We start from the raw sequence: 25741 nt of genomic DNA on the forward strand, positions 1-25741 counted from the left end.
CGCCCTCCAGCCCCGTGACTTTCCCTGACGGAGGGCGCGGGGGGACCCGTCCCGGTCGTGTGTCCCCCCCCCCGGGGCGGGGAGGGTGGCGGGGGGGGAGCACCGGCCCCGCCACCGCGGGGGAGACGCGGCTCCCGGCGCTGTGCGCTCGAGCTGCTGCTGGTTACGCCAGCCCCGCCGCCTGCCTCTGCCTCTGCTCGCCTCTGATTCTGCGCACAGACAACCCCAAAGCCTGTCATTCTGCAAAACACAGTTTACTCAACAGAGAGAGCGAGTGGGGGAGCGGGAGAGGTGGAGAGAGGGAGACGGCGCAAAGGAACTCAGTCCCGCAACCCAGCATGGCTTCAGGGGACCTTTACGAGGTAGCAGGGGGCCAACAGGGCGCCGCGGGGGGGCGGGCGGCGGGCGGCGCGGAGGGCAGCCGTGCCGCGGCTGGGAGCCGCTCCGCCAAGCCCTCCTAGTTGCCGAAGAGCGGAGGAAATCGCCGAGGGAAGGGGCCGGGGTGGGGGGAAAAGGGCTGGCGTGTGAGCCATGGTGGGGGGAGGGAAGGATGGAGCGGCTCCCCTCCCTTCCTTCTGCTTCTCTCTTTTTCTTTCCCTCTACTTTCTATCGGGCTTGATCTTAGCAGGCCTTGTAAGCGAGAAGGAGGAAGGAGTGAAGGAGAGCGAGAGTTAGCGGTAGGATGGGGAGGCGATCGCAGTGTGATGAGCCCGGAGAGTGGAGAAAGTCCAGATAAAGTCATAGGTGCTCTGGACGTGCTGAATGTGCAGATTAGTGCGAAAAAATGGGCCTTAGCGCTGCCGGGAGGCGCAGGGATGGAGGCGGTTCTGCGCCCGCTGTGCAAAGTGCAGGAGCCGGCGCCAGGTTGCTTCACCTCCAGCCCGGGGGGCGGCGGCCGGGCCCCCAGCACCGCGCCGGGCGGCAAAGTTTGGCGGGGGCCCGCTGCGGCGCGGCCGGGCGGCCCGGGATGCGAGGTGGGACGGTTGCCGTCGCCATGCCGGCACTCCGCATCCCGGCGTGCGGTGCCCCACGGGGAGAGCGGCGGGGCATCGGGCGACGGCCGTCCGGGGTCCAGTCGGAGGGAGGGAGAGAAGAAGGAGCTGGCAGGCAGTCGCAAAACCCAGCCAAATTTTGACCTCGGGCACCCAGTTCTAATGCCCAAACTGAGAACAAGTCAAGCCATTCTTGCCGTGCCAGAAAAGAGGAAGGAGAAAGTAGAAATTAAAAATAAGACAGACTGGACACAGGTGTTTAAATATCCAGCTCCAGTAAGTGGAACCGGGGTGGAAGTCTACCATCTAAAAAGCCCAAAATATGACTGGATGTCCAACAGCTCTTGGTGTGGAAGCACTTCCTCAGGCTCCACGTTTTCTGCTGAAACAGCTGTTTGTGGTGTGGTCATCTGGAGCACACAGTTTGAGGGCTAGGACAGAAATGATCCCCTTCCAGTTGGAACCGCGTGACCATGATTAGGCACAACTCAACCATCAGGGTGTGCTTGGGTGTGGAACTGCTGCTGCAGTTGGTTGGACATGTTTGGACTTAGTCTCCATTTGATGATCTTGACGATCAGCTGTAGGGTCTTAAGTGCAAGAAGTGGAGGATCTGGCAGATTTCACATAGTGTTTGCTTTGTCATGGTCTTTCAAAGTCTTTAACAAAGGTCATAGTTAAGCGATGACATTGCTCTATTAGAACTGTATTTTGCTGTGTGGGAAACAAAGTTCCTCTGAAGCGAACAGTGCTTACACTCTCCTGTGTGGTGCCAAATTATCAGAAGTACATGATGATTTGAATGTGTCATTGACCTTTTCCCCACCATTTTGCAATATCTGTCATATTACTTTGCAATTTTAAGGATATTGCATGTCAGCTTGTCCTGGGTTCAGCAGTAGCAGTCATTTTTCTCCTTCTTAGTAGCTGGTGCAGTGCTGTTTTCGACTTTAGTGTGGGAACAGTGTTGATAACACACCGATGTTTTTAGTTGTTGCTAAGTAATGTTTACTCTGACCAAGGACTTTCTCAGTCTCATGCTTTGCCAGGGAGGAAGGGAAGCCAGGAGGAAGCAGAGACAGGACACCTGACCCAAACTAGCCAAAGGGGTATTCCATACCACAGCACGTCATGCCCGGTATATAAACTGGGAGGAGTTACCCGGAACTCTGGGAAGGCCCAGATTGCTGCTCAGGTTGGGCTGGATATCGGTCGGCAGGTGGTGAGCAATTGTATCCTCTCCCCTTGTTATTTCCCTTATCATTATTATTATTGGTGGTAGCAGTAGTGGTTTTGTATTATACCTTAGTTACTGGACTATTCTTATCTCAACCTGGGGGATTTACATTCTTTTGATTCTCCTCCCCATCCCTCCGGGACCAGGGGGAGAAAGAAGGGGGGGAGTGAATGAGTGGCTGTGTGGTTCTGAGTTACCAGCTGGGCTTAAACCAGGACACAGCTGTATTGCTGTTGTGACTCTGGAATAGCCAGTGGGAGCTCTGCGAAGAACAAGTTTGACCCAAAAAAGTTAACGATGCAGTTCTGTATTATGTATAGAGGATATTCGCTTGGTGTTGTCCAAGTTTTCTTTAGATGTTGAGATTAGTTCTAGAAAGAAGTAAAACTAGTACCTCTCAGGCTAATGGTAGCCATGCTGGTTTAGCTCCTACTCATCATTTAAAAATTCTGCTTTTTTATGATCTTTGTGTTATTTTAAGACAATGGATGTTTGGCAGTTGGATGTGGGCTGTGCACTGAGCGCACTACTGCATGGCATACAAGTGATGTTACTCAAGTAGTAACCTGGCATGTAGGGTTTCTGTGGGAGAGCATTCTTACGACCCAATTTGCAGTGAATTTTAGGCCCAGCCACTCTGCAGGCATTTGCATGAATGAATGTGAAGTTAGTGCTGTAGTTCAAAGCCTTCCTTTCTTTGTTACTCCATTTGAACTACTTTTGCTTATCATTGTATAATACAGAAGGATTGTATCCACCAGGACAGGTAAGTGGAAGAGGTATGGCTATTCATTTCTTGTTATGTGAGGTGTTTGGAATATGACCTTCTTGGCTGGTCATGGTGTAAAATCTAATCTACATGTTGGACTTGTGGGAAGTGGTATGTGCAGGGCTTTGCTTATCAATCTATCCACAGTTTGCATCTACGCTGTGACATTCTCGATGACAGAGAGCAGAAGAAATGTCTAGAAAGCTGAAGAGTTTGTATGTCTAATAGGTAGCATGTGTGTAGATGGTAGTAGCTTCATTTAAAAAATGACTCAGCTTTGCCTCCCTGCTTCTTCCCATCCCAGAAAACCAACTGCATCAAAGGGACTTGGTAGAAAGAAGCTCTTCCAGGTGGGTGTGATGTCCTGTCCCACACCAGTTAGCACATGAAATGAAGTGCGTTGTACCTTCAGAGCTGACACCTCCGTGCTTGCTTGGATACATCCCTCTTTTCTCTCCTCCTGAAGAAGTAAAACATGATGTGTTCAAGGCCAGGTTGGACAGAGCCTTGGACGACATGGTCTAGTGTGAGGTGTCCCTGCCGATGGCAGGGGGGTTGGAACTAGATGATCTTAAGGTCTTTTCCAACCCTAACCATTCTATGATTCTATGTGGATGGCAGGATGACCATTAAACAGTTCCAGGATTTTAGCTTGAAATAATTTGAGGCTGTTGGTGTAAATAAATAATTTGGGACTTATGGTGACATTCCAAAGGTATACTATACTCCTGATTCCCCTTTGACTCCATTAGTAATATCCAAGTCCTTCAAGGATTCTTACTGAACTTCTGCAATTAAGACAATAATTACCTCTGCAGTTTGGAATATTTAATACTGCAAAATTATTTTGTTAAAGCCAATCATGATCTAGGAGCCATGGTAAAGCACATTAAAAAGTACAGTGTGTATCACCTACACTAACTTCTCATATTTTGGTGGCACTCAAGAAACTTAAGTATAACATTTTAAGTTTTGGAAATAGATGTGCATATTTATCCTGTCAGTTCATTTATTTTCTACTGCTGTGTTATTTTAAAAGGCCTTTCAGCCTTTTAAACTTAAATTCAATTAATATCTTTATGTTGAAGCAAAATAAGATTACAGACTATAACCTCAGTGTTTGGTTTACTAAGTGCCTTTTTCTAGTTAGAAATGGCTTCTAATAATCTGAAAAACCTCCTATTATATTTCTTTTAGGGCTATGAAACAGATACCAATTTATTCTAGAAGCAAAAGAATGCCCATTGGGAATTCTATGTTTACTGGTAGTCAGTTCTAGATTTGTGTATTAGAACCAAGAAACTTTACATCCAAAGAGAGTTGTTTCCATTATGGGATAGAAGGTAGGTGTTAGTTTTGAAGCTTTATTTTTAAGCAATGGGTTTTTTTTCCTTTAACGGTAAGGAATGCTGTATATATTTTAGTGTAATTTTCAGGCTATATAAAATACTAGTTTGTCTTTGCTTGACTTCCATGTTCTTATGACTTCAAGCTTTTCTGAGTGGGTGAGAGAGTCATGGAATATCCCAGGGGTTTTTTGCTTTTTCGTATAAGAGGTAACCTCTTAAATATTAAAGAACTATGGTGCACATTCCTTAGAAATAACAAACTGAAAATAAAGGAGCGACAAAAGGGTATTCTCAGTGATCTTCAGGAAGGCAGCCCTGGTTTGCTTTATAATTCAAATACTGTTGGATGCATTGATAGGAAATCCTTGTTCATTTTGGTAACAAACAGAAAGGGTCATGTATTTACTCATAAATACCAAGTTTGTTGATTCACATTAAAGTTGTTATCAGTAATTTGAAGTAATATTTTGTATTTTCCATGTACAATTTTAGTTCTCACATTACCTGAACCTAAGAAGTTCTCTCACAAAGGCTCTGGTATTAAAAGTTATGAAATGGCTTTGGAAGGGAAAAAAAATCAATATGAATAGTGCATCTAACTTTATTTTTCCTAGCACAGAGCATCCCATTTACTCCAATAAAATTCCACTTTATTGATGAATATATGAATCAGTTATCAGTAACACAGAGGTGCTCATGAAACCGATGCTTTTCTTATTTAATATTTTGGAGGATTATATACAATGAACACAATTAGACATTCAGGGACGATGATGTTGAAATCTAAAGTCTTATTTTAACATTGTGTCAGATTACATTACACCACCTTAGGTAAGTGATCTAAAGATTATAGCTAAATCTCTGAAGGGGAATGTCACATGTATGTTTCTGGATCATAGTAATAAAATCAGTCTTTAAAACTCAGCAGTTTTTGCACTGAAGTGTTGCTCTGAGGAAAAGTGATGTTTTAAAAAGTGGCATCTTCTCACTGAAATGATACAATCCCATGGATAGAAGGCTTGTCCACCATAGTGAAAGGTTTCAATTAAATCTTAGTGTGTTTATGCAGCTGTGTAAGATTGAGCTGCAGTTTATTTTAGCTCATGTGATCCACTAGAAAGACAATGTATTTCCAGATGAGTTCCAACATCTCCCATTTGTACCTGCACTCAGGTACCAGCAAAGTCAAAACTTGAAGATAATAATGGCACTTTTGGGCCTGCTGAATCCCTGTTACGTGTGGAGACATGCAGATGGGAGAGAACATGACTGAGCTTTTGGATGCTAGGTTTGGTTTGCAGATGCAGAGTTCAGAAAAGAATTCCTGTTTCACAAAGGGAGGAAATGCAAGTTGTTGAGCATTGTGGCTTTCCATCTTGCATGTCTGTCAATGGAGTCACTCTTTTAGGAAAGATACATATTTACACCTGCTTATTTAACTGGAAAGCAGAAATCTATTTCTGAAGTATTTCACCCATGTATCTTCTCTAAGACAGAGGTGACTTGCAAGATGGTAAATGATATTATTTCTCAAGTTAAGTCAACCTCTATTGCTATAACAGTTCCATGGTGAAGGAACAAGACTGATTTCACAAGCAGAAAACAGTGACTTGAAGTAGGATCCGGGGAATATAGAACAGAGCCAAGCACCTACTCCTGTAGAACAGTAAGCTATGGACCAGGCTTGTTCCCACCCACTAAGCACCTGGTTATCTGTAATTAACACCTTATTTTTCTTTTAGTGGAAAAGCTTTACAAACAACTATTTTGAAGAATCAGCTATTTATCTATACATTGTCATTGATCTGTTATCAAAATCCATATTTAGTAGACAACTGTCCTTAAAATGTAGTAACCTGTGAGCAGTGTTACTCTCGGTAGAAATCTAGAAATCTTGTTGCCTGATGAAAGTTTTCAGGACTCTATTCCAAATTAGGTGTGATTTGCAGTGCAGACAGTATTCTTCAATCCTAAACTGGGCAATTATCTGGACAATAGGTTAAACTGAGGTATAAAGCCAATAACAAAGAGTCCCTTCTGCCCGGGTCTTGTAGTTCTCTAAAGAACCTGAGTTTCAAAAGCGTAATTGAATAACTGTGGCAATATTCATTATCTTACTAAGAAATTCCAGTGTTGAGGTGCATATGGAACATTACAATGCACATAATGACTATTTTGTTTACCTACAACGTCATTCTGTTACCACAATTCCAACTTCTTCATTACATTGTAAGGTGCTTGGCATATTTTGGGATACTGAAAACCAATTGATTTCTTATGCATGTTATGCATGTTACAATTCTTCTTCTGATGAAGCATTTTATCTGAATCAAGTGTAATTTATCTCAAAATACATGTCATAAGCATACTCCTGCTTGGAAGGGCTACTGGAAACATGCTCTGTACCACTCTAGAAAGCCTAAACATTTGCAGTGAAGACTCCCACCACCAAAGACACTGAACTGAACTTGCTTCCCTTTGTTGTCCAGGTTCAGTGTTCATACCTGTCTGAAGATTAAAATGACAAGAATTTTTGTAATGCTTTCTGAATGACAAATACAGTGCTTTACTTTGGGCTAGTGTCGTGGTTTAAGCCCAGCCGGTAACTCAGAACCACGCAGATGCTTGCTCACTCCCCTCCTTCTTCCCTCCCCCCCACTCCTGGAGGGATGGGGAGGAGAATCAAAAGAATGTAAATCCCACAGGTTGAGATAAGAACAGTCCAATAACTAAGGTACCATGCAAAAGTACTATTACTGCCACTAAGAATAATAATGATAAGGGATATAGCAAGGGGAGAGAAAATGAAACTAAAAGGGGAAAAGGAAAAGAAAACAATAAACACAAGTGATGCACAATACAATGGCTCACCACCCACTGACCAATACCCAGCCTGACCTGAGCAGCAATCTGGCCTTCCGGGTAACTCCCCCCAGTTTATATACTGGGCATGACGTGCTGTGGTATGGAATACTCCTTTGGCTAGTTTGGGTCAGGTGTCCTGTCTCTGCTTCCTCCTGGCTTCTTGTGCCCTTCCTCACTGGCAGAGCATGAGACTGTAAAGTCCTTGATTGGGGTAAGCATTACTTAGCAACAACTAAAAGCATCAGTGTGTTATCAGCATTGTTCTCAAACTGAAGTTGAAAACATAGCACTACACCAGCTACTAGGAAGGAGAAAAATAACTGCTACAGCTGAACCCAGGACAGCTGGTCTTGGATTCAAAATTAAAATCCAGCAATAAACTCATTGTTTAGTAATTTGTTGTGGAAGTTAAAATATTTAGAGACAGTTCAAATAATGTCAAAATTTAAATGTGGTCTAATACTGAAAGAAATTGTCTAATTTTTTTTTTTTTTTAATCAAAGGAGTAATTGTGATGGCCAGCTATGCTGTAAATAGCATTCCTTTGTCCATTCATTTGACTTTTAGCAGTATTACAGTTTCTTGGCTCTGTACATTTTCATCAGTGCAATCCCTTTTTGTTGTTCCTCCCTACCCATATATTTTTCAAACAATATCTGCAGCACATTTTATGACAGTGGCATCCTGACACTGGCCAAAAAAGATTAATTAAATAGCTAACCGTTCCCTGTTAAAACTATTAGAACAATATAATATATCAAATAATTAAAGTGAAATATTTGCAATGTAGGGCAACTAGTAGTGGGGTGTGTTAATGCTGGCTTGCTTTACATTCATGCAAATAAGAAAATTCTGGTTTTGACAAGAGGAAAATCATCCTTTTTGCCTGTTGAATAACAATGTCACACTGTTTATTATCAAAACTTTACACTGGTAATATTGCAAAGCTGAAGGGAAATCCACTTCAATCTGATTTTTTCTATTGCACAGAGAAAATGTAGATCCTGAAACTATTTCAATACTATCTCATTATGAGTCATAATATAAAATATTGTTGAAAATCTATTAGATCTCTAAAAGCTTTCACAAGAAGTTGATATGATTGACCTGTGTAGGAAAAAATTATTCTTCTTGTGGCTCACCAAAGAAGGGGAAATAGGTTGACTCTTGCAAAATTGTAAAGGGTAGCAGAATGATCAGTAGACTACAACAAAACACTAAAGCAAAACCAGCATTGAAAACATCTGTCAGAAAGACACTTTTCCTTGAAAACAGCAGTTGTCCTACTTGGGCTTTGCTAGATTTCTCACAAACGACCCACAAAACTTGCAGCCCATTCATTCAGAGGGGCAAAACAGGAACAATGAGGATATTTTCTTCCATCAGGCACTTCACTGCATTTATTTAGATTTTGTGGGGTTTATGTCAAATCATCTTAGAATAATGTAAGCACTTAAGTGTGCTCAGCACCCAATGGATTAAGAAGGGATACAAGGGACTACATACCACTGAGTCTGAGCTCCATTGCACACAATTTAGTAGCACCTGTAAATAGAAATAGAATCAGTAGATATATGTGAACATGTCTTGGTTTGGAGAAGAGTTAACATGAATTTTTAGAGGAAAGGCACATCTCACAGAACTCTTAAGTCAATATCTGTATGAGAATGGCTCTGGATAGTGTAAATGGATTTTCAAAAACCCTTCTCATAAGATCCCACAGGAGCAGCTGCTAATGAACCAAAACTGTGGTCCAGAAGGATTGGTCATCTCTTAGACTACCTGGTTCACAGAGAGGAAGGAATGAAGGGAGGCTGTGATAGAGTTTCCAAACATCAGTGCTGGGACCTGTGCTGTACAACAGCATCATCAATTATTTGAAAATAATTACACTTACTGCTGATAACTTCTGGATTATTGTTAGCATTGTCAAGAGAAAGGTTGACAGTGAAGAGCTAGATGACAGCAGCTGAAATTCAGTGTTTATAAATGCAAGCTAATGATCAAAGGAAAAATAATCCTGACTATACATGCATAACAATGAGCCCTGAAGAAGCCATTACTATTCAGGAGAGATTTTGGAATCACTGTGGAAAGTTTTTGGGTGTGTCCACATTAGTATTTTAATTTGGATCAGGTGCATGCTTTTGAAGTGAATCTCCCTGTGATCCCCATTTACCACACCTCTGCATCACAGAACTGTCTTGGAGAGCAGTGATCACACTCCCTTCAGATGAAACTAAACCAGAAAACGTTCCAGCTCCTAATGGGTGTCTGGTCCATGGGGCCCAACTACTGCTTATTGGAGGTAAACCTCAGGCAAACAGAATTTCACGTGTTATTAAAGAAGCAATTGAGAATGAAACAGAAGATAATCATCATCATGTCACTGGGGAACACTGTTGTGGTTCCACATCTGCAGTACTGCACCCACCTCAAGGAGAACACAGAACTAGAAGTAATGCAGAGAAGGGCCAACGGGATGTTGCACAGTATGGAATGGCTGTCAGTGAAAAGACACCTTAGGACAACATTCTGGCTGGCAGAAGTGATCAAGAGAGATATGAATGGTATGGAAAAGACAAATGGGGGATGATTAGTTAATTCAGTGATGAATGCTATTTCTCATTGCACAAGAAAAGGCATGCAGCAAATGAAATGATTACGCAAATGACTGAGACAAAGGAAGTACTTCTTCACAATATTGAAATCTTGGAACTTACTGCCATGGGATGTTGTGGAAGCCAGAACTGTATATGGTTTCAAAGAATGGTAAAATAGCTTCTTGGAGGATAGATCCCTTTAAGCATAAAAAAAAAAATCTTTCAGGTGCTAATCCCCAGAAGCCAGGAGGGTAGAGCAAGGGCAGCACTTACTCTACAGATGCCATTTCCTAAGCATCCAGTACTAATTTCTATTAGAATATACATGTTGAACTAAATGGACCTTCAGTCTGACCTCATATGACAGTTTTTAGTTTTGTACTTACTACAGGCATTAAACAAACATAGGTATTGACTAAGATGTTGATACGGTCTGCAGAGATCACAAAAATACTTGCCTTACAAGTTGTATTCTGGTATTCTGATTGCTAATCATTGGCAATTAGTATCCTTGCAACTAAAGGACAAATTAGAATAGTGGGTTCTGTTTCTGCCACAGAAAATGTCAGTGTTTTTTAGAGACCTCCCAGGCTAGACTTCTAACAGGATGTAACAGGTGGTAGAAGCAAACAGGAGAGGGAGGAAGTGATGAAGTAACATTGAATCAAACATGCATAATAAAAATGAAGTTTTGGCTCATCACTGTAGCTCTGGTTAATACGTGGGGTAAAGGTGATAAAGATAAACTAGAAAACATTTGAGTTAATGTATGGAACGAGGCAAATGATTGAGTCAATGTTATTAGAAAGTTATATTTATGCAATGTTTCTAATGAACAAAACCAGCTTTCTCCTACTTCTATAAGAAAAGCATTTCAGCATCTAAAAGAGTTTATCCACAACTTATCTGTATTTACATTTTTGGATGGTCTTCATAGGCTTCCTTAATGCTGTACAGGGTTGTTGATACATGGTTATCAATCTTTAAAGGCCTTACCTGAATGTGAATTAAAAAGACACTAACTTTTAACAAACACCTCAAGTTGCTTTTGTGGTGTTTGTTTTTCGAGAACTGGTAATTACTAATATTCTGAAAAATAAAGAGTCTCATTTCTAACTCACCAGCTCAACTTGTCAAATTCTCTCACACAGACAAAATTAATAGGTTTTTTTTTTGACATCACAGTCACTGCACTGAGCAGTGGTATTGTAAACTGTTCTCTGATGTCTCTACAAAGAAAAGAGCTTTGCTTATGTATGAGTCTTACTAAGAAGAAAGAGATTAAAAAATAAAGGGTGACATCACATAGCTTTTTTAAAAGACTATCTAAGATTTCCTTGGTTGTGCTAATGGACTTCCCTTTAAATGTTAAGCAGTTGAAATTTCCTCTAATAATATTTTTTTAAACCATTAAATCATTTCCTATTTTGGAGAAGGGACTGTTTTTCAAAATATAAAATCCCATTATCACATTAATACACCTGATGAATTTGTCTTTACGAACTGTTTTTAAGATAGGTTTCAGGTGCGTAAGCACAGGAAATAATCTGACAGGAAAGATGCTGGGGAACTGCTGCTTAAACGTAGATTGCATGGTATGGAATACCCCTTTGGCTAGTTCGGGCCAGGTGTCCTGTCTCTGCTTACTCCCGGCTTCTTGTGCCCTTCCTCACTGGCAGAGCATGAGACTGTAAAGTCCTTGATCGGAGTAAACATTACTTAGCAACAACTAAAACAGTGGTGTGTTATCAGCATTGTTCTCAAACCGAAGTCGAAAACACAGCACTGCACCAGCTACTAGGAAGGAGAAAAATAACTGCTACAGCTGAACCCAGGACAGTATCCACCCCTTATTCCATACCATTCACATCATGCTCAGATCCCACATTTTTCAATATAGCCGCCGACTTTTCCCATGGCTTTATTCTCTGCTGATGATCATGACAGCACATACCTACTTTTCAAAGCCCAGAATGGCGGAGATGGGCATATAGCTGATGGGCTATAAAAGTGTTATAGAGCAGGCAACAGCATATAATTGAGTTCATTGGATGTTTTCCCCCAAAATCAAATCCCCTTGAGGTACACACCGGACTTCCCCATCTTCCCGCATTACACACCAAGTATATCCAGGTTCCTGAGCAAAAGCAATCCCACGAGTGGGTTTGCCTTTACCTGAAGCAGGAATAACCCAGACTGTCTTCCCCAACAAATTCTTTATGTGCACCACAGGAACTTTATCCCCCTCTACAGTACGTAAAAGTTCTGAGTGGGCTGGGCCAGCCCTGTTGGCAGATCCCCTACTGTTGACCAACCAGGTGGCTTTTGGTAAATGTGTATCCCAATGTTTGAAAGTCCCACTACGCATTGCTCTCAGTGTAGTTTTCAACAGCCCATTGTACTGTTCGATTTTCCCAGAGGATGGTGCATGATAGGGGATGTGATATACCCAATCGATGCCATGCCCTTTAGCACAAATGTCTATAAGGTTGTTCCGGAAATGAGTCCCATTGTCTGACTCAATTCTCTCTGGGGTGCCGTGTCGCCACAAGACTTGTTTCTCAAGGCCCAGGCAGTGATGTGGGACACAGCGTATGTTTCCAGCCATCCGGTGGTTGCTTCCACCAATGTAAGCACATGGCGCTTGCCTTGGTGGGTCGTTGGGAGTGTGATATAGTCAGTCTGCCAGGCCTCCCCATACTTGTACTTTAGCCATTGTCCTCCATACCAGAGAGGCTTTAACCCCTTGGCTTGCTTAGTTGCAGCACATTTCACATTCATGAATAACCTGGGCAATAGTGTCCATTGTTAAGTCCACCCCTCGATCACGAGCCCATCTATATGTTGTGTCTCTGCCTTGAGGGCCTGAGGTGTCATGGGCCCACTGGGCTAAAAATAATTCACCCTTATGTCGCCAATCTAAATCCATCTGAGCCACTTCAATCTTAGCAGCTTCATCCATCTGTTGGTTGTTCTGATGTTCCTCAGTAGCCTGACTATTGGGTACATGAGCATCTACGTGGCGTACCTTCACCACCAGGTTCTGCACCCGGGCAGCAATATCTTGCCACATTGAGGCTGCCCAGATGGGTTTACCTCTGTGTTGCCAGTTACTCTGCTTCCATTGCTGCAACCACCCCCACAGGGCATTTGCCACCATCCATGAGTCAGTATAAAGTACTAACCATTTTTCTTGTTCAGCAATGTTGCTCAGGGCCCCATTTTAAATCATTCTTCTTCTGTGTCACATGATAGAGAGGGCTTACAATCAGACTGTAATTTGGGATGTGCATTCTCCAGAACCCCACAACACCTAAGAAAGCTGGTGTTTTTTTCTTGTTAGTCGGTGGAGACATTGCTGTTATCTTGTTGATCACATCTGTGGGGATCTGGCGACGTCCATCTTGCCATTTTATTCCCAAAATTGAATCTCCTGTGCAGGTCCCTTGACTTTACTGTTTTATGGCAAAACCAGCTTTCAGAAGGATTTGGATTATTTTCCTCCCTTTCTGAAAATCTTCTTCCACTGTATCGCCCCACACGATGATGTCATCAATGTATTGCAGGTGTTCTGGAGCTTGCCCCTGTTCCAGTGCAGTCTGGATCAGTCCATGGCAGATGGTAGGGCTGTGTTTCCACCCCTGGAGCAGTTGATTCCATGTGTACTGGATGCCCCTCCAAGTGAAAGCAAATTGTGGCCTGCACTCTGCTGCCAAAGGAATTGAGAAAAACGCATTGGCACTATCACCTCTGGCATCCCACTTGGCTGCCTTTGACTCCAGTTCATATTGAAGTTCTTGCATGTCCGGTACAGCAGCACTCAATGGTGGTCTGACTTCATTCAGGTCACCATAGTCTATTGTTAGTCTCCACTCTCCATTAGACTTTTGCACTAGCCATATGGGGCTATTAAAGGGTGAGTGGGTCCTGCTGATCACTCCTTGGCTCTCCAGTCTATGGATCAGCTTATGGATGGGAATCAGGGAGTCTCAGCTGGTGCGATATTGCCGCCGGTGCACTGCTGTGGTCACGATTGGCACTTGTTCTTCAACCTTCAGCAGCCCCACAACGGAAGGATCCTCTGAGAGAACAGGCAAGGTGGACAGCTGCTTCGTTTCCTCCATCTCTGAGGCAGCTATACCAAAAGCCCATCGGTACCCTTTTGGGTCTTTGAAGTACCCTCTCCTGAGATAGTCTATGCCAAGGATGCATAGAGCCTCTGGACTAGTCATGAAGGGTTGCTTTTGCCACTCCTTCCCAGTTAGGATGATTTCAGCCTCCAGTACAGTCAGCTCTTGGGATCCTCCTGTCACTCCAGAAATACAAATAGGTTTTACCCCTTGATAGCATGATCAGACAAGATCAGGCATTCTCAGGGTGGTATAGTCATGGGTAAAGCACATGCGTTATATGCGGCAACATGCTGATTTCCAGCAAAAGAAGCTGGCTGGTTTCAAGGGTACTCAAAGGATATTCAAAACATTTGGAATTCTCAAATGCTGCTGTAAATAGCCTGGTGGGGGAGCAGAGGGTGTGTCTCCTTCATAGGTTGACCCTCTGAAGGGAAAAAAAAAAAGATGTGTAATTATTAAAAATTCCCAATATATACCTCTCAAAGTATAGAGGCGATGGCCACACTGAGAACGCATGTCAGACCAGTTTCATGATTAATGATTCTATTGTATTATAAGTCATTACCATAAAGTACAGCGAAATGAGAACATTATCCCAGGCCCCAAAGCTGATAAACACTAAAACAGCAAATACTGGCTGTAAGGAAGGTGTGATGTGCTGAAACTCTGAGACCAAACGCAACAACTCCTGAGAGCAAAGAAATCAACATTGCGACTAGTGACTATTAATCTGAAACAGTAAATGCTTATCACAAATACCTTTAGACACACTCTGGTCAGATCTGTCATTATCTCAACCCTTCCTGCCCCATGTTGGGCACCACAAAGGACTGTCATGGTTTAAGCCCAGCCAGTAACTCAGAACCACGCAGCTGCTCACTCACTCCCCACCTTCTTCCCCCCCACCCCCCGTTCCTGGAGGGATGGGGAGGAGAATCGAAAGAATGTAAATCCCACGCATTGAGATAAGAACAGTCCAGTAAGTAAAGTATAATACAAAACCGCTACTACTACTACTACTAATAATAAGGGAAATAACAAGGGGAGAGAATATAAAACTAAAAGGGGAAAGGGAAAAAACCAAGAAACCCAAGTGATGCACAATACAATTGCTCACCACCCGCCGACCACCCAGCCTGACCCGAGCATCGATCTGGGCCTTCCGGGTGACTCCCCCTGTTTATATACTGAGCATGACGTGATGTGGTACGGAATACCCCTTTGGATAGTTTGGGTCAGATGTCCTGTCTCTGCTTCCTCTCGGCTTCTTGTGCCCTCCTCCCTGGCTGAATGAGACTGAAAAGTCTTTGATCAGGGTAAGCATTACTTAGCAACAAGTAAAACATTGGTGTGTTATCAGCATTGTTCTTAAACTGAAGTTGAAAACACAGCACTGCACCAGCTACTAAGAAGGAGAAAAATAACTGTTACAGCTGAACCCAGGACAATGATCTACTACGAAACTGCTACAAGCAGCAGCTATCAAATACTAAATGCAGATATACAGCAAATGTTAATCTTTTCTTTTTTCCTATTTTTATATTGCTCACTAGGCTTCAAAACAGATTTGCTTCATCAACATTTTCTTTTTGTACACTGCTGTACATAAAAATTATTTCAATGCACCTTTCCCTTTTTCAGCACCAGGTCTGAAATCACTTTACAGTGGGTGTTCTTTTCAGATATGGCATATAAACATGAAGAGAACAGCTGAGGTAGTGAGAAGGACTAAAACCAGAAACTCAGACTTTCAAGCCCCATCTAAGCATCTAGTTCTGCAGAGCACCTGTTACTATCTTAGCACAAACCTCCAGGATAGGTACAAAAACTACAGGTGTATTTTTATCAGCATGCTTCCTCTTTGTGGTAAATGTATGGTAACTTATCCCTTTTATCCCTGTCTTTAATTCCTTTGTATTGGATGAAGAGCAAATATAGAGCCGTTATCATGGAATATGTTTTATGTTCACACCTCAACTTAGCACATTCCTTGTTTTGCTTGTACCATAAATACTGAATGTTCATACAAACACTGAAAATACACTGAATAATTACTTCGTAATGTATCTCAGCATTAAAAAATATCCATTTAATGACTAAGAAAATCTTTTTAACCTCGTGATTGGCTGACCTTGATCCTCCAACCCATCTCTCCCTTGTACAGCTCAAAGAGTAGATTGTTCTTGCCATATGACCTGCAAGTCAACAAACCCTGATGGTATCAGGTCAAGGAAAGTAGGAAGTTCAGAGCTGCTTGTGGTAAACTCTCTTCCAGCTGCCTGGTAAATCTAAACTCAGTTTAATTGAGGTAGTTCATACACCCACTTCCACAGATTGCATAGAACTCAGTTTTCCAAATGGAGCTGCTTTTCCAAGTGGAAAAGAATTAATAAAGAAGTAGTAAATTTTTGGTAAATATTGAAGACAAACTTTATGTATCATAGAATCATACAATAATGTCAGTTGGAAGGGACTTTCAGAGATATCTGATCCAACCACTTGCTTAAAGCAGCACCAACTTAATTAGGTTACTCAGGGTCTTGTTCAGTCAAGTTCTGAGCATCCCCAAGGGTCAATATTCCACAACCTCTCTGGACATCTGTTCCAGCATTTGACTACATGTATAGTTTGTGCTAGGGATGACAGCAAGGACATCAGAAGATTATCATGGACTCACTAGAATTAGAAGACTAATTAGGTGTGAGATTCATAAGAGTATCTACCAACTTATTAGACATTTGTTAAAACTCCTTTTTGTAGTTTCATAAACCCTTTGCAAGTGGGATCTCAGTACTAGTAAATCTGACTCAGCAGTTTCTTATACTAAAGCATGAATTTAAGCTCCATTAATAAAGTATCTGGAAAACAGTATGGGTGTTGGAGCACCAATGTATGTTGGTTTCTGCACTAACCCTCAACTAATAACAAGCAGACAGCTGCAGCCTTCTACAGCTTCAGTTTGTGACTGGCATAGTGCCATGGGGAGAACATACACTAGCCTAATCCCAGTGACACAAATGTAGGGAATGAATCTCAGAAACCCTACATTTATAAAAATATTGTGCCCCATTCTATGGAGGCACATGGAACAAAGCCCATTGCCACATCATTGCTGTAAATGCATCCAGAAGCAGCTGAGGTATTAACACAACCGCCAAGTTAGGAATCTGACTAACAAATACATGGAAAATTTCCTTAGTAATATATTCACTACTTACAAATTCAATACTGCTTTGAGCACAGACATTTCTAAATGGTTCCTCAGCTTCATCAGAGTTCCAGTCTCACCCTGATGCTTGATCTGTCTGCATCATCTATCAACAGAAAGAGAAGATAGCCATCAGCACAGACACATGGCACGTGCCTCCCCAGTAACCCTCCGAGTGATCTGGCAGGAGTTTTGAGCAGGATAGCAGGATCTGTAGCTCTCTACCAGAGAACCCCTGGTGTTGTTCCTAGGACCTTCCTGAAAGGAGTAATGGATTCCAGTCTATAGCAACCCCTATGGCTGGAAGTACTGCCAACACTTGGCTGAAACCCTATCAGCAGGAATAATAACGATCTAAAGGAACTCCAGACTCATCAATTAACACTTCCTTAGCTTGTGTGAATTACCAAGGCTGAAAAAGGACTCACTGAGGTCAAGGATTGGTGACCATCTGTTGCCAAAGCCAGCTTTCAAGAGGACCTAGGGCCTGAGGACAGCAGAAGGGTAACCTGGGATTGTCTTCTCCATAGCACACCACTCCAATAGCAGCTCCCGGGGAACTCTGCCATAGCCAGAGGAGTTACATGGTAGCACATGGCCAGAGCCTGCCATGCAGTGTGGTGTAGTCAGTCTGACTCACTGCAGACATTTGTACAAGCACAGATGTCTTAGTGCCTTTCATCCGCACTGTAAGCAAACGTCCTCCTCACAGAGTCCATCTAATTGCTCCAAAACACAACCTTATGTTAAATCAATGAATATGCTTTTTATGCCTTTGCCACGCTTAGAGCACTGTCCCCTCTTTTTAAATGCAGATTTCTAACTAGCCGCACTCTCAGATGATTTAAAATGTATCAATCTGATGAACACTGACAGATTTCATAACTGCATTTACTACTCCCTGTAAAAATAGTTTGTTCCTTCCAGGCACCAGTAGTAAAACCAGTTGGTTTTACACTGGACATAATTCAGATCTTGAACAGAAATTAAATCTGCAGTGAAAACCAATGCAATAATTAAGGCCAGAACTTGGCTTACTGACCCTTTTCATCTGAATGCTATTTCTGAGGGGATAATGATGTATTATTCTTCCTTTTTGACAATTACTCCTTCACAGATAATTTTTGAAATTTTATGTGCCATTTTTCGGTGATGTTGCACTGGTATCCTGGATACTTGTAAAATTCTGTGCTCCTATCATGCCATTATAGTTGCCTAAAGCATGTTTCTTTTATTCCTTTTTTCTGCTCTACCTTTCTTTTTGGCTCCTTCCTGTATTCTGCCATCACATTAACTTCATTTGTGTAACTAAGAAAATGAAGATTTCTACTGAATTCTGAAAGAAACTTTTGTGTTTCATGACTTCTCTTATTATCCCACTACTTTACAAACTGCTACTTCAGCTTTTCACTCAAAGGATTGCCCCTCAACCTTCTATATTGTACAAAGTTATCCATTTTTAGCCCTTTCCTTCTAAAACCTATCCCTGCATGGTATTATTCACGAATTTGACTGTTACTACCTTTGCTATATGGATGCTCCAAACCAGTTGCCTCCTATTCTAGTTTGGATAGAAAGCATGAAATGGATATATGATTTATCCTTCTGACGTCCTTATCCCTGTCCAGCCATTAATGCAACACAGACAGAGTTCTTCATTTTCTTCTCCCTCCTGTCTCAGTGATGGGGAGAGATGACCATCCTCCTTCATGTTCAGGCCTTTAAGCTGGGAATTCTTTTTGACTTGCTGCTCTGTCAAACACGTATTATAGAATCATAGAATCATAGAATAGTTGGGGTTGGAAAGGACCTTAAGATCATCTAGTTCCAACCCCCCCCGCCATGGGGAGGGATGCCTCACGCTAGACCATGTTGCCCAAGGCTTTGTCCAACCTGGCCTTGAACACTGCCAGGGATGGAGAATTTACCACTTCTTTGGGCAACCCATTCCAGTGCCTCACCACCCTCACTGTAAAGAACTTCTTCCTTATATCTAACCTGAACTTCCCCTGTTTAAGTTTGAACCCAGCCCCCATATCATCCTTGCGGCCCTCCTCTGGACTTGTTCCAGCAGTTCCATGTCCTTTTTATGTTGAGGACACCAGAACTGTACACAATACTCCAAGTGAGGTCTCACGAGAGCAGAGTAGAGGGGCAGGATCACCTCCTTCTACCTATTGATCATTTCAAAAATACTTGTGTCTCCCTGTGTACAGCAGCTGGAAAACACATACTGTCATGGGAGATACTTTATACACCATACCCAAAAATTCCTATTCCCCATCCCATATCTTGGAGTAACTACCTACTACATGCTCTAATTGTCAATTTGTCCTGTTTTTCAACATAGAGCCTTAATTGTTACCAAGCTATCATTTCAATACGAGGCATGTTCCTTGACAATATCTGCAAAGCTATTACATTGTCCGCTTTCAAAGATCAGTGTAAAATTCACTTCAACAATTTTGGCAAGGAGAGTGTGTTGTACAATGGCCACTTAGACTGACCAGTATCACCTTGTAGACCCCTCAATATGCTGTACCCTCCTAGTGTCTCTCATCTTCACCCTGGCTTTGCAAAGCCAGCGAGCTGTACTCCTCAGTTGTCACACTGCATTGGTAAAACGTCTCTGAAAGGCTGAAGCTCATGCTCCCATTGAAATCCTAAATCCTCAGCACCTATGGAAACCACAGTGTGATGAACAGCTCCCGAGAACCTAGGCTTTCACTCCTTTGTGCCCAAGTTTACCACTTTGCTGCAAAAGGGCTAAGGAAATAGTTTTCTACCTACCACACAAGAACATGTGGTTTATTTTATGACAGTCATACCAGTAGCACTTTGTTGTGGTTTGAGCCCAGCCGGTAACTCAGAACCACATAGCCGCTCGCTCACTCCCCCTCTTCTTCTTCCCCCCGCTCCCGGAGGGATGGGGAGGAGAATCAGAAGAATGTAACTCCCATGGGTTGAGATAAGAGCAGTCCCGCAACTAAGGTATAATACAAAACCACTACTGCTACCACCAGTGATAATAATGATTAGTGAAATAACAAGGGGAGAGGATACAATTGCTCACCACCCGCCGACCGATATCCAGCCCGACCCGAGCAGTGATCTGGCCTTCCGGGTAACTCCTCCTGGTTTATATACTGGGCATGACGTGCTGTGGTATGGAATACCCCTTTGGCCAATTTGGGTCAGGTGTCCTGTCTCTGCTTCCTCCTGGCTTCCCCTCCTCCCTGGCAAAGCATGAGACTGAGAAAGTCCTTGGTCGGAATAAACATTACTTAGCAACAACTAAAAACATCGGTGTTATCAGCGTTGTTCCCAGGCTGAAAGTTAAAAAACACAGCACTGCACCAGCTACTAAGAAGGAGAAAAATGACTGCTATAGCTGAACCCAGGACCGTATCCACCCCTTATTCCATACCATTCACGTCATGCTCAGATCCCACCTCTCTCAACACACCATCACCCCTGTCCCATATATACACATATATATACACCCACACCCACACACAGAGAAAGATATCATTCCTTAGTCCATGGACCAATCCCTGTAAAATTGCTGAATTCATCCAGTCCATGATGTCAGGCTCCATCTCTTGTAATAGTCTTTCAGGGCAGGAGGGACGGTGTGTAGTGTTGGGTTGTTGCCTGGTGATGATACCGCCAAACTCCTCTGGTTTCCTCAAAATTCATTCTTTGTTGAGGTGATGATCGGAGGGAAGTCAGGGTCAATTGCTGGCAACCTGAAGATATCTAGCTGGTGGGCTATAAAAGTGTTATAGAGCAGGCAACAGATACAATTGAGTTCATTGGCTGTTTTCCCCCAAGATTAAATCCCCTTGAGGTACACATCGGACTTCCCCATCTTCCCCCATTACCCACCAAGTATATCCAGGTCCCTGAGCAAAAGCAACCCCACAAGTGGGTTTGCCTTTACCTGAAGCAGGAATAACCCAGACTGTTTTCCCCAACAAATTCTTTATGTGCACCACAGGAACTTTATCCCCCTCTACAGTACGTAAAAGTTCTGAGTGGGCTGGGCCAGCCCTGCTGGCAGATCCCCTACTGTTGACCAACCAGGTGGCTTTTGGTAAATGTGTATCCCAGTGTTTGAAAGTCCCACCACCCATTGCTCTCAGTGTAGTTTTTAACAGCCCATTGTACCGTTCGATTTTCCCAGAAGCTGGTGCATGGTAGGGGATGTGATAAACCCACTCAATGCCATTCTCTTCGGCCAAAGTGTCCATAAGGTTGTTCCAGAAATGAGTCCCATAGTCTGACTCAATTCTCTCTGGGGTGCCGTGTCGCCACAAGACTTGTTTCTCAAGGCCCAGGATAGTGTTCCAGGCAGTGGCATGGGGCACAGCGTATGTTTCCAGCCAGCTGGTGGTTGCTTCCACCATGGTAAGCACATAGCGCTTGCCTTGGCAGGTTGGTGGGAGTGTGATATAGTCAATCTGCCAGGCCTCCCCATACTTGTGTTTCAGCCATTGTCCTCCATACCAGAGAGGCTTTAACTGTTTGGCTTGCATAATTGCAGCACATGTTTCACATTCATGAATAACCTGGGCAATAGTGTCCATCGTTAAGTCCACCCCTCGATCACGAGCCCATCTATATGTTGCATCTCTGCCTTGATGGCCTGAGGTGTCATGGGCCCACCGGGCTAAAAATAATTCACCCTTATGTTGCCAATCCAAGTCCATCTGAGCCACTTCAATCTTAGCAGCTTTATCCACTTGCTGGTTATTCTGGTGTTCCTTAGTGGCCCGACTCTTGGGTACATGAGCATCTACGTGGCGTACCTTCACCACCAGGTTCTGCACCCGAGCAGCGATATCTTGCCACAATGCAGCAGCCCAGATGGGTTTACTTCTGCGTTGCCAGTTGCTCTGCTTCCATTGCTGCAACCACCCCCACAGGGCATTTGCCACCATCCCTGAGTCAGTATAGAGATAAAGTACTGGCCATTTTTCTTGTTCAGCAATGTCCGAGGCCAGCTGGATGACTTTCACCTCTGCAAACTGACTTGATTCACCCTGTCCTTCAGCAGTTTCTGCAACTTGTCCCAGGGGACTCCACACAACTGCCTTCCATCTCCGATGCTTTCCCACAATATGGCAGGACCCATCAGTAAACAAGGCATATTGCTTTTCACTCTCTGATAGTTCATTATATGGTGGGGCCTCTTCAGCACGCGTCACCTCTTCTGGTGACATCCCAAAATCTTTGTCCTCTGGCCAGTCCATGATGACTTCTAGAATTCCTGGACAACTGGGATTTCCTATTCGAGCTCGTTGTGTAATTAGTGAGGCCCACTTACTCCATGTAGCATCCGTTGCATGATGTGTAGAGGAGACCCTGCCTTTGAACATCCAGCCCAGCACAGGCAACCGGGGTGCCAGGAGGAGCTGTGCTTCAGTTCCAATCACTTCTGAGGCAGCTCGAACCCCTTCATAGGCTGCCAGTATCTCTTTTTCAGTGGGAGTATAGCTGGCCTCGGATCCTTTATATCCCTGACTCCAAAAGCCAAGGGGTCGACCTTGAGTCTCCCCTGGAACTTTCTGCCAGAGGCTCCAGGTAGGACCATTCTCCCCGGATGCAGTATAGAGCACATTTTTCACATCTGGCCCAGCCCGGACTGGTCCAAGGGCTACTGCATGAACTATTTCTCGTTTAATTCGTTCAAAGGCTTGTTATTGCTCAGGGCCCCATTGGAAATCATTCTTCTTCCGGGTCACATGATAGAGAGGGCTTCCAATCAGACTGTAATTTGGGATGTGCATTCTCCAGAACCCCACAACACCTAAGAAAGCTTGTGTTTCTTTCTTGTTAGTTGGTGGAGACATTGCTGTTATCTTGTTGATCACGTCTGTGGGGATCTGGCGGCGTCCATCTTGCCATTTTATTCCCAAAAATTGAATCTCCTGTGCAGGTCCCTTGACCTTATTCCGTTTTATGGCAAAACCGGCCTTCAGCAGGATTTGGATTATCTTCCTCCCTTTCTCAAAAACTTCTTCCACTTTATCACCCCACACGATGATGCCATTAATGTATTGCAGGTGTTCTGGAGCTTGCCCCTGTTCCAGTACAGTCTGGATCAGCCCATGGCAGATGGTAGGGCTGTGATTCCACCCCTGGGGCAGTCGGTTCCAAGTGTACTGGACGCCCCTCCAAGTGAAAGCAAACTGTGGCCTGCATTCTGCTGCCAAAGGGATTGAGAAAAATGCATTGGCAATGTCAATTGTGGCATCCCACTTGGCTGCCTTTGACTCCAGTTCCTATTGAAGTTCTAGCATGTCCGGTACGGCAGCACTCAATGGTGGTGTGACTTCATTCAGGCCACGATAGTCTACTGTTAATCTCCACTCTCCATTAGACTTTTGCACTAGCCATATGGGGCTATTAAAGGGTGAGCGGGTCCTGCTGATCACTCCTTGGCCCTCCAGTCTGCGGATCAGCTTATGGATGGGAATCAAGGAGTCTCGGTTGGTGCGATATTGCCGCCGGTGCACTGTTGTGGTCGCAATTGGCACTTGTTGTTCTTCGACCTTCAGCAACCCCACAACAGAAGGATCCTCTGAGAGACCGGGTAAGGTGGACAGCTGCTTAATTTCCTCTGTCTCCAAGGCAGCAGTACCAAAAGCCCATCTATACCCTTTTGGGTCTTTGAAGTACCCTCTCCTGAGATGATAGTCTATGCCAAGGATGCATGGAGCCCCTGGACCAGTCACAATGGGGTGCTTTTGCCACTTCCTCCCAGTCAGGCTGATTTCAGCTTCCAGCATAGTTAACGCTTGGGATCCTCCTGTCACTCCAGAAATATAAATGGGTTTCACCCCTTGATACCTTGATGGCATCAGAGTACACTGTGCACCGGTATCTACTAGAGCCTTATACTTCTGTGGGACTGATGTGCCAGGCCATCTGATCCACACAGTCCAGTAAACGCGATTATCCCTCTCCTCCACCTGGCTGGAGGCAGGGTCCCTCTAATAGTGATCATAAAATTCTCCACTTCTGTCTTTTAGAAAGGGATTAGTATTCCTTATCACAGGAGCTGGAGTAAAATCAGCTCTTTCACTCCATCTGGGAAACTGCTCACCAGAGACTGGAGCAGCAGCTTTCCTGGGAGGATCATCCTTGACCATTGTTCTCCTCTTCAGTTCACGCACCCTTTGCTCCAGAACTGAGGTAGGTTTTCCATCCCACTTTCTCATGTCTTCTCTGTGATCCCGCAGGTAAAACCATAGGGTGGCCCATGGCGTGTACCTCCTATATTTTCTTTCTCGAGCAGTAGGGCACCTTCTGTTAATAGCTGAGACATGGGTTGGTACGTGTGGGGAGCTGGATAGATCGGATAAATAGTCTCTCAATTGTTTGAACTCCTGGGACAGTTTTTCCACAGCTGAAATGATGGAAGGGGTGAGATTGTCTTCGAACTCTCGGAGTTGACGAATCAGGCAATCCACTGTTGGTGATATTCCGTCATTCCAGGTCATTGATGCCAATGTGTGGGCATATGATGATGGCGCACTCCGTGTAAGTTTCCGCCACATGGGTCGTGTACATTCGACTTCATCTGGATCTACGGATGTGTTCCTGGCATCCGGCCTCCGATAGATCATCTCTAGAATGGCTGATTCCCTCAGGGACTGGATGCCTTTCTCTATCGTGGTCCAGTTGGCTGAGCGATTCATAATATCGTCTTTGTAGGGAAACCTTTCCTTCACAGCTGCCAGGAGCCGCCTCCAAAGACTGAGGGCTTGCTTCTCTCTTGCAATCGCTTTGTCAATTCCTCCTTCCTTAGCAAGTGATCCCAGCTGCTTGGCTTCCCTACCTTCTAGTTCGTGACCGTCGGCCCCATTGTCCCAGCATCGGAGCAACCAGGTGACAATGTGCTCCCCTGGAAGACGGGTGAAATCTTTTTGCATATTCCGCAGCTCGGTTGAGGTCTGGGGTCGAGAAGTGACCTCTTCTTCTTCTTCCTCTTCCTCTGATCCACGTAGTAGTAACTCTTGTTCAGATGCTGTTCCGTGTAGTAATGGCATTGGGTCTTCATCTTTCTTTGCTTCGCGGGTTGCTCTTTGTGCCTCTCATTTACTTTTGCTTACAGGGGCAACAGACATTGTCACAAACTGGCCATTTGGTTTAGCTGCAGTGTTTGTCACTGTGGTTGGAGTGGCTGCAATGTCTGCCACTAGGATTGGAGTGGTTGCAATGTCTGTTGCTGGGGTTGGTGCAGCTGTTGTGCTTGGGAGTTGAATAACACCAACAGCTGCATTGTTTATTGCTGTCGGGGTTTGAGTAGCTACTGTGCTTGTCACTGGGGTTGGTGTGGCTGCAGTGCTTGGAGTAGCTGCATTGTCTGTTGCTGTCGGGGTTTGAGTAGCTGTTGTGCTTGTCACTGGGGTTGGTGTAGCTGCGGTGCTTGGAGTAGCCACATTGTTGCTGTCGGAATTTCAGTAGCTGCTGTGCTTGTCACTGTGGTTGGTGTAGCTGCTGTATTTGAAGTTGGAGTAGTTGCGTTGTTTGTTGTGGTCAGGGTTTGAGTAGCTGTTGTGCTTGTCACTGGGGTT

At 43.9% G+C, this 25741-nt stretch overlaps 1 protein-coding gene across 1 annotated transcript in view; it reads left to right on the forward strand.

Annotated features, from left to right (window-relative positions):
• The first annotated feature begins 300 nt into the window (after positions 1–300).
• LOC115619166 (chromodomain Y-like protein 2) overlaps positions 301–25741 on the forward strand; it is a 70443-nt gene continuing 45002 nt past the window's right edge. The window contains exon 1 of the mRNA XM_030511213.1: positions 301–362. Within this exon, the coding sequence (XP_030367073.1) occupies positions 339–362 (24 nt within the window). The 5' untranslated portion in view covers positions 301–338. The remainder of the gene's footprint in view (positions 363–25741) is intronic.

The sequence above is a fragment of the Strigops habroptila genome, chromosome W (assembly GCF_004027225.2).
Source record: "Strigops habroptila isolate Jane chromosome W, bStrHab1.2.pri, whole genome shotgun sequence".
Lineage (NCBI taxonomy): Eukaryota > Metazoa > Chordata > Aves > Psittaciformes > Psittacidae > Strigops > Strigops habroptila.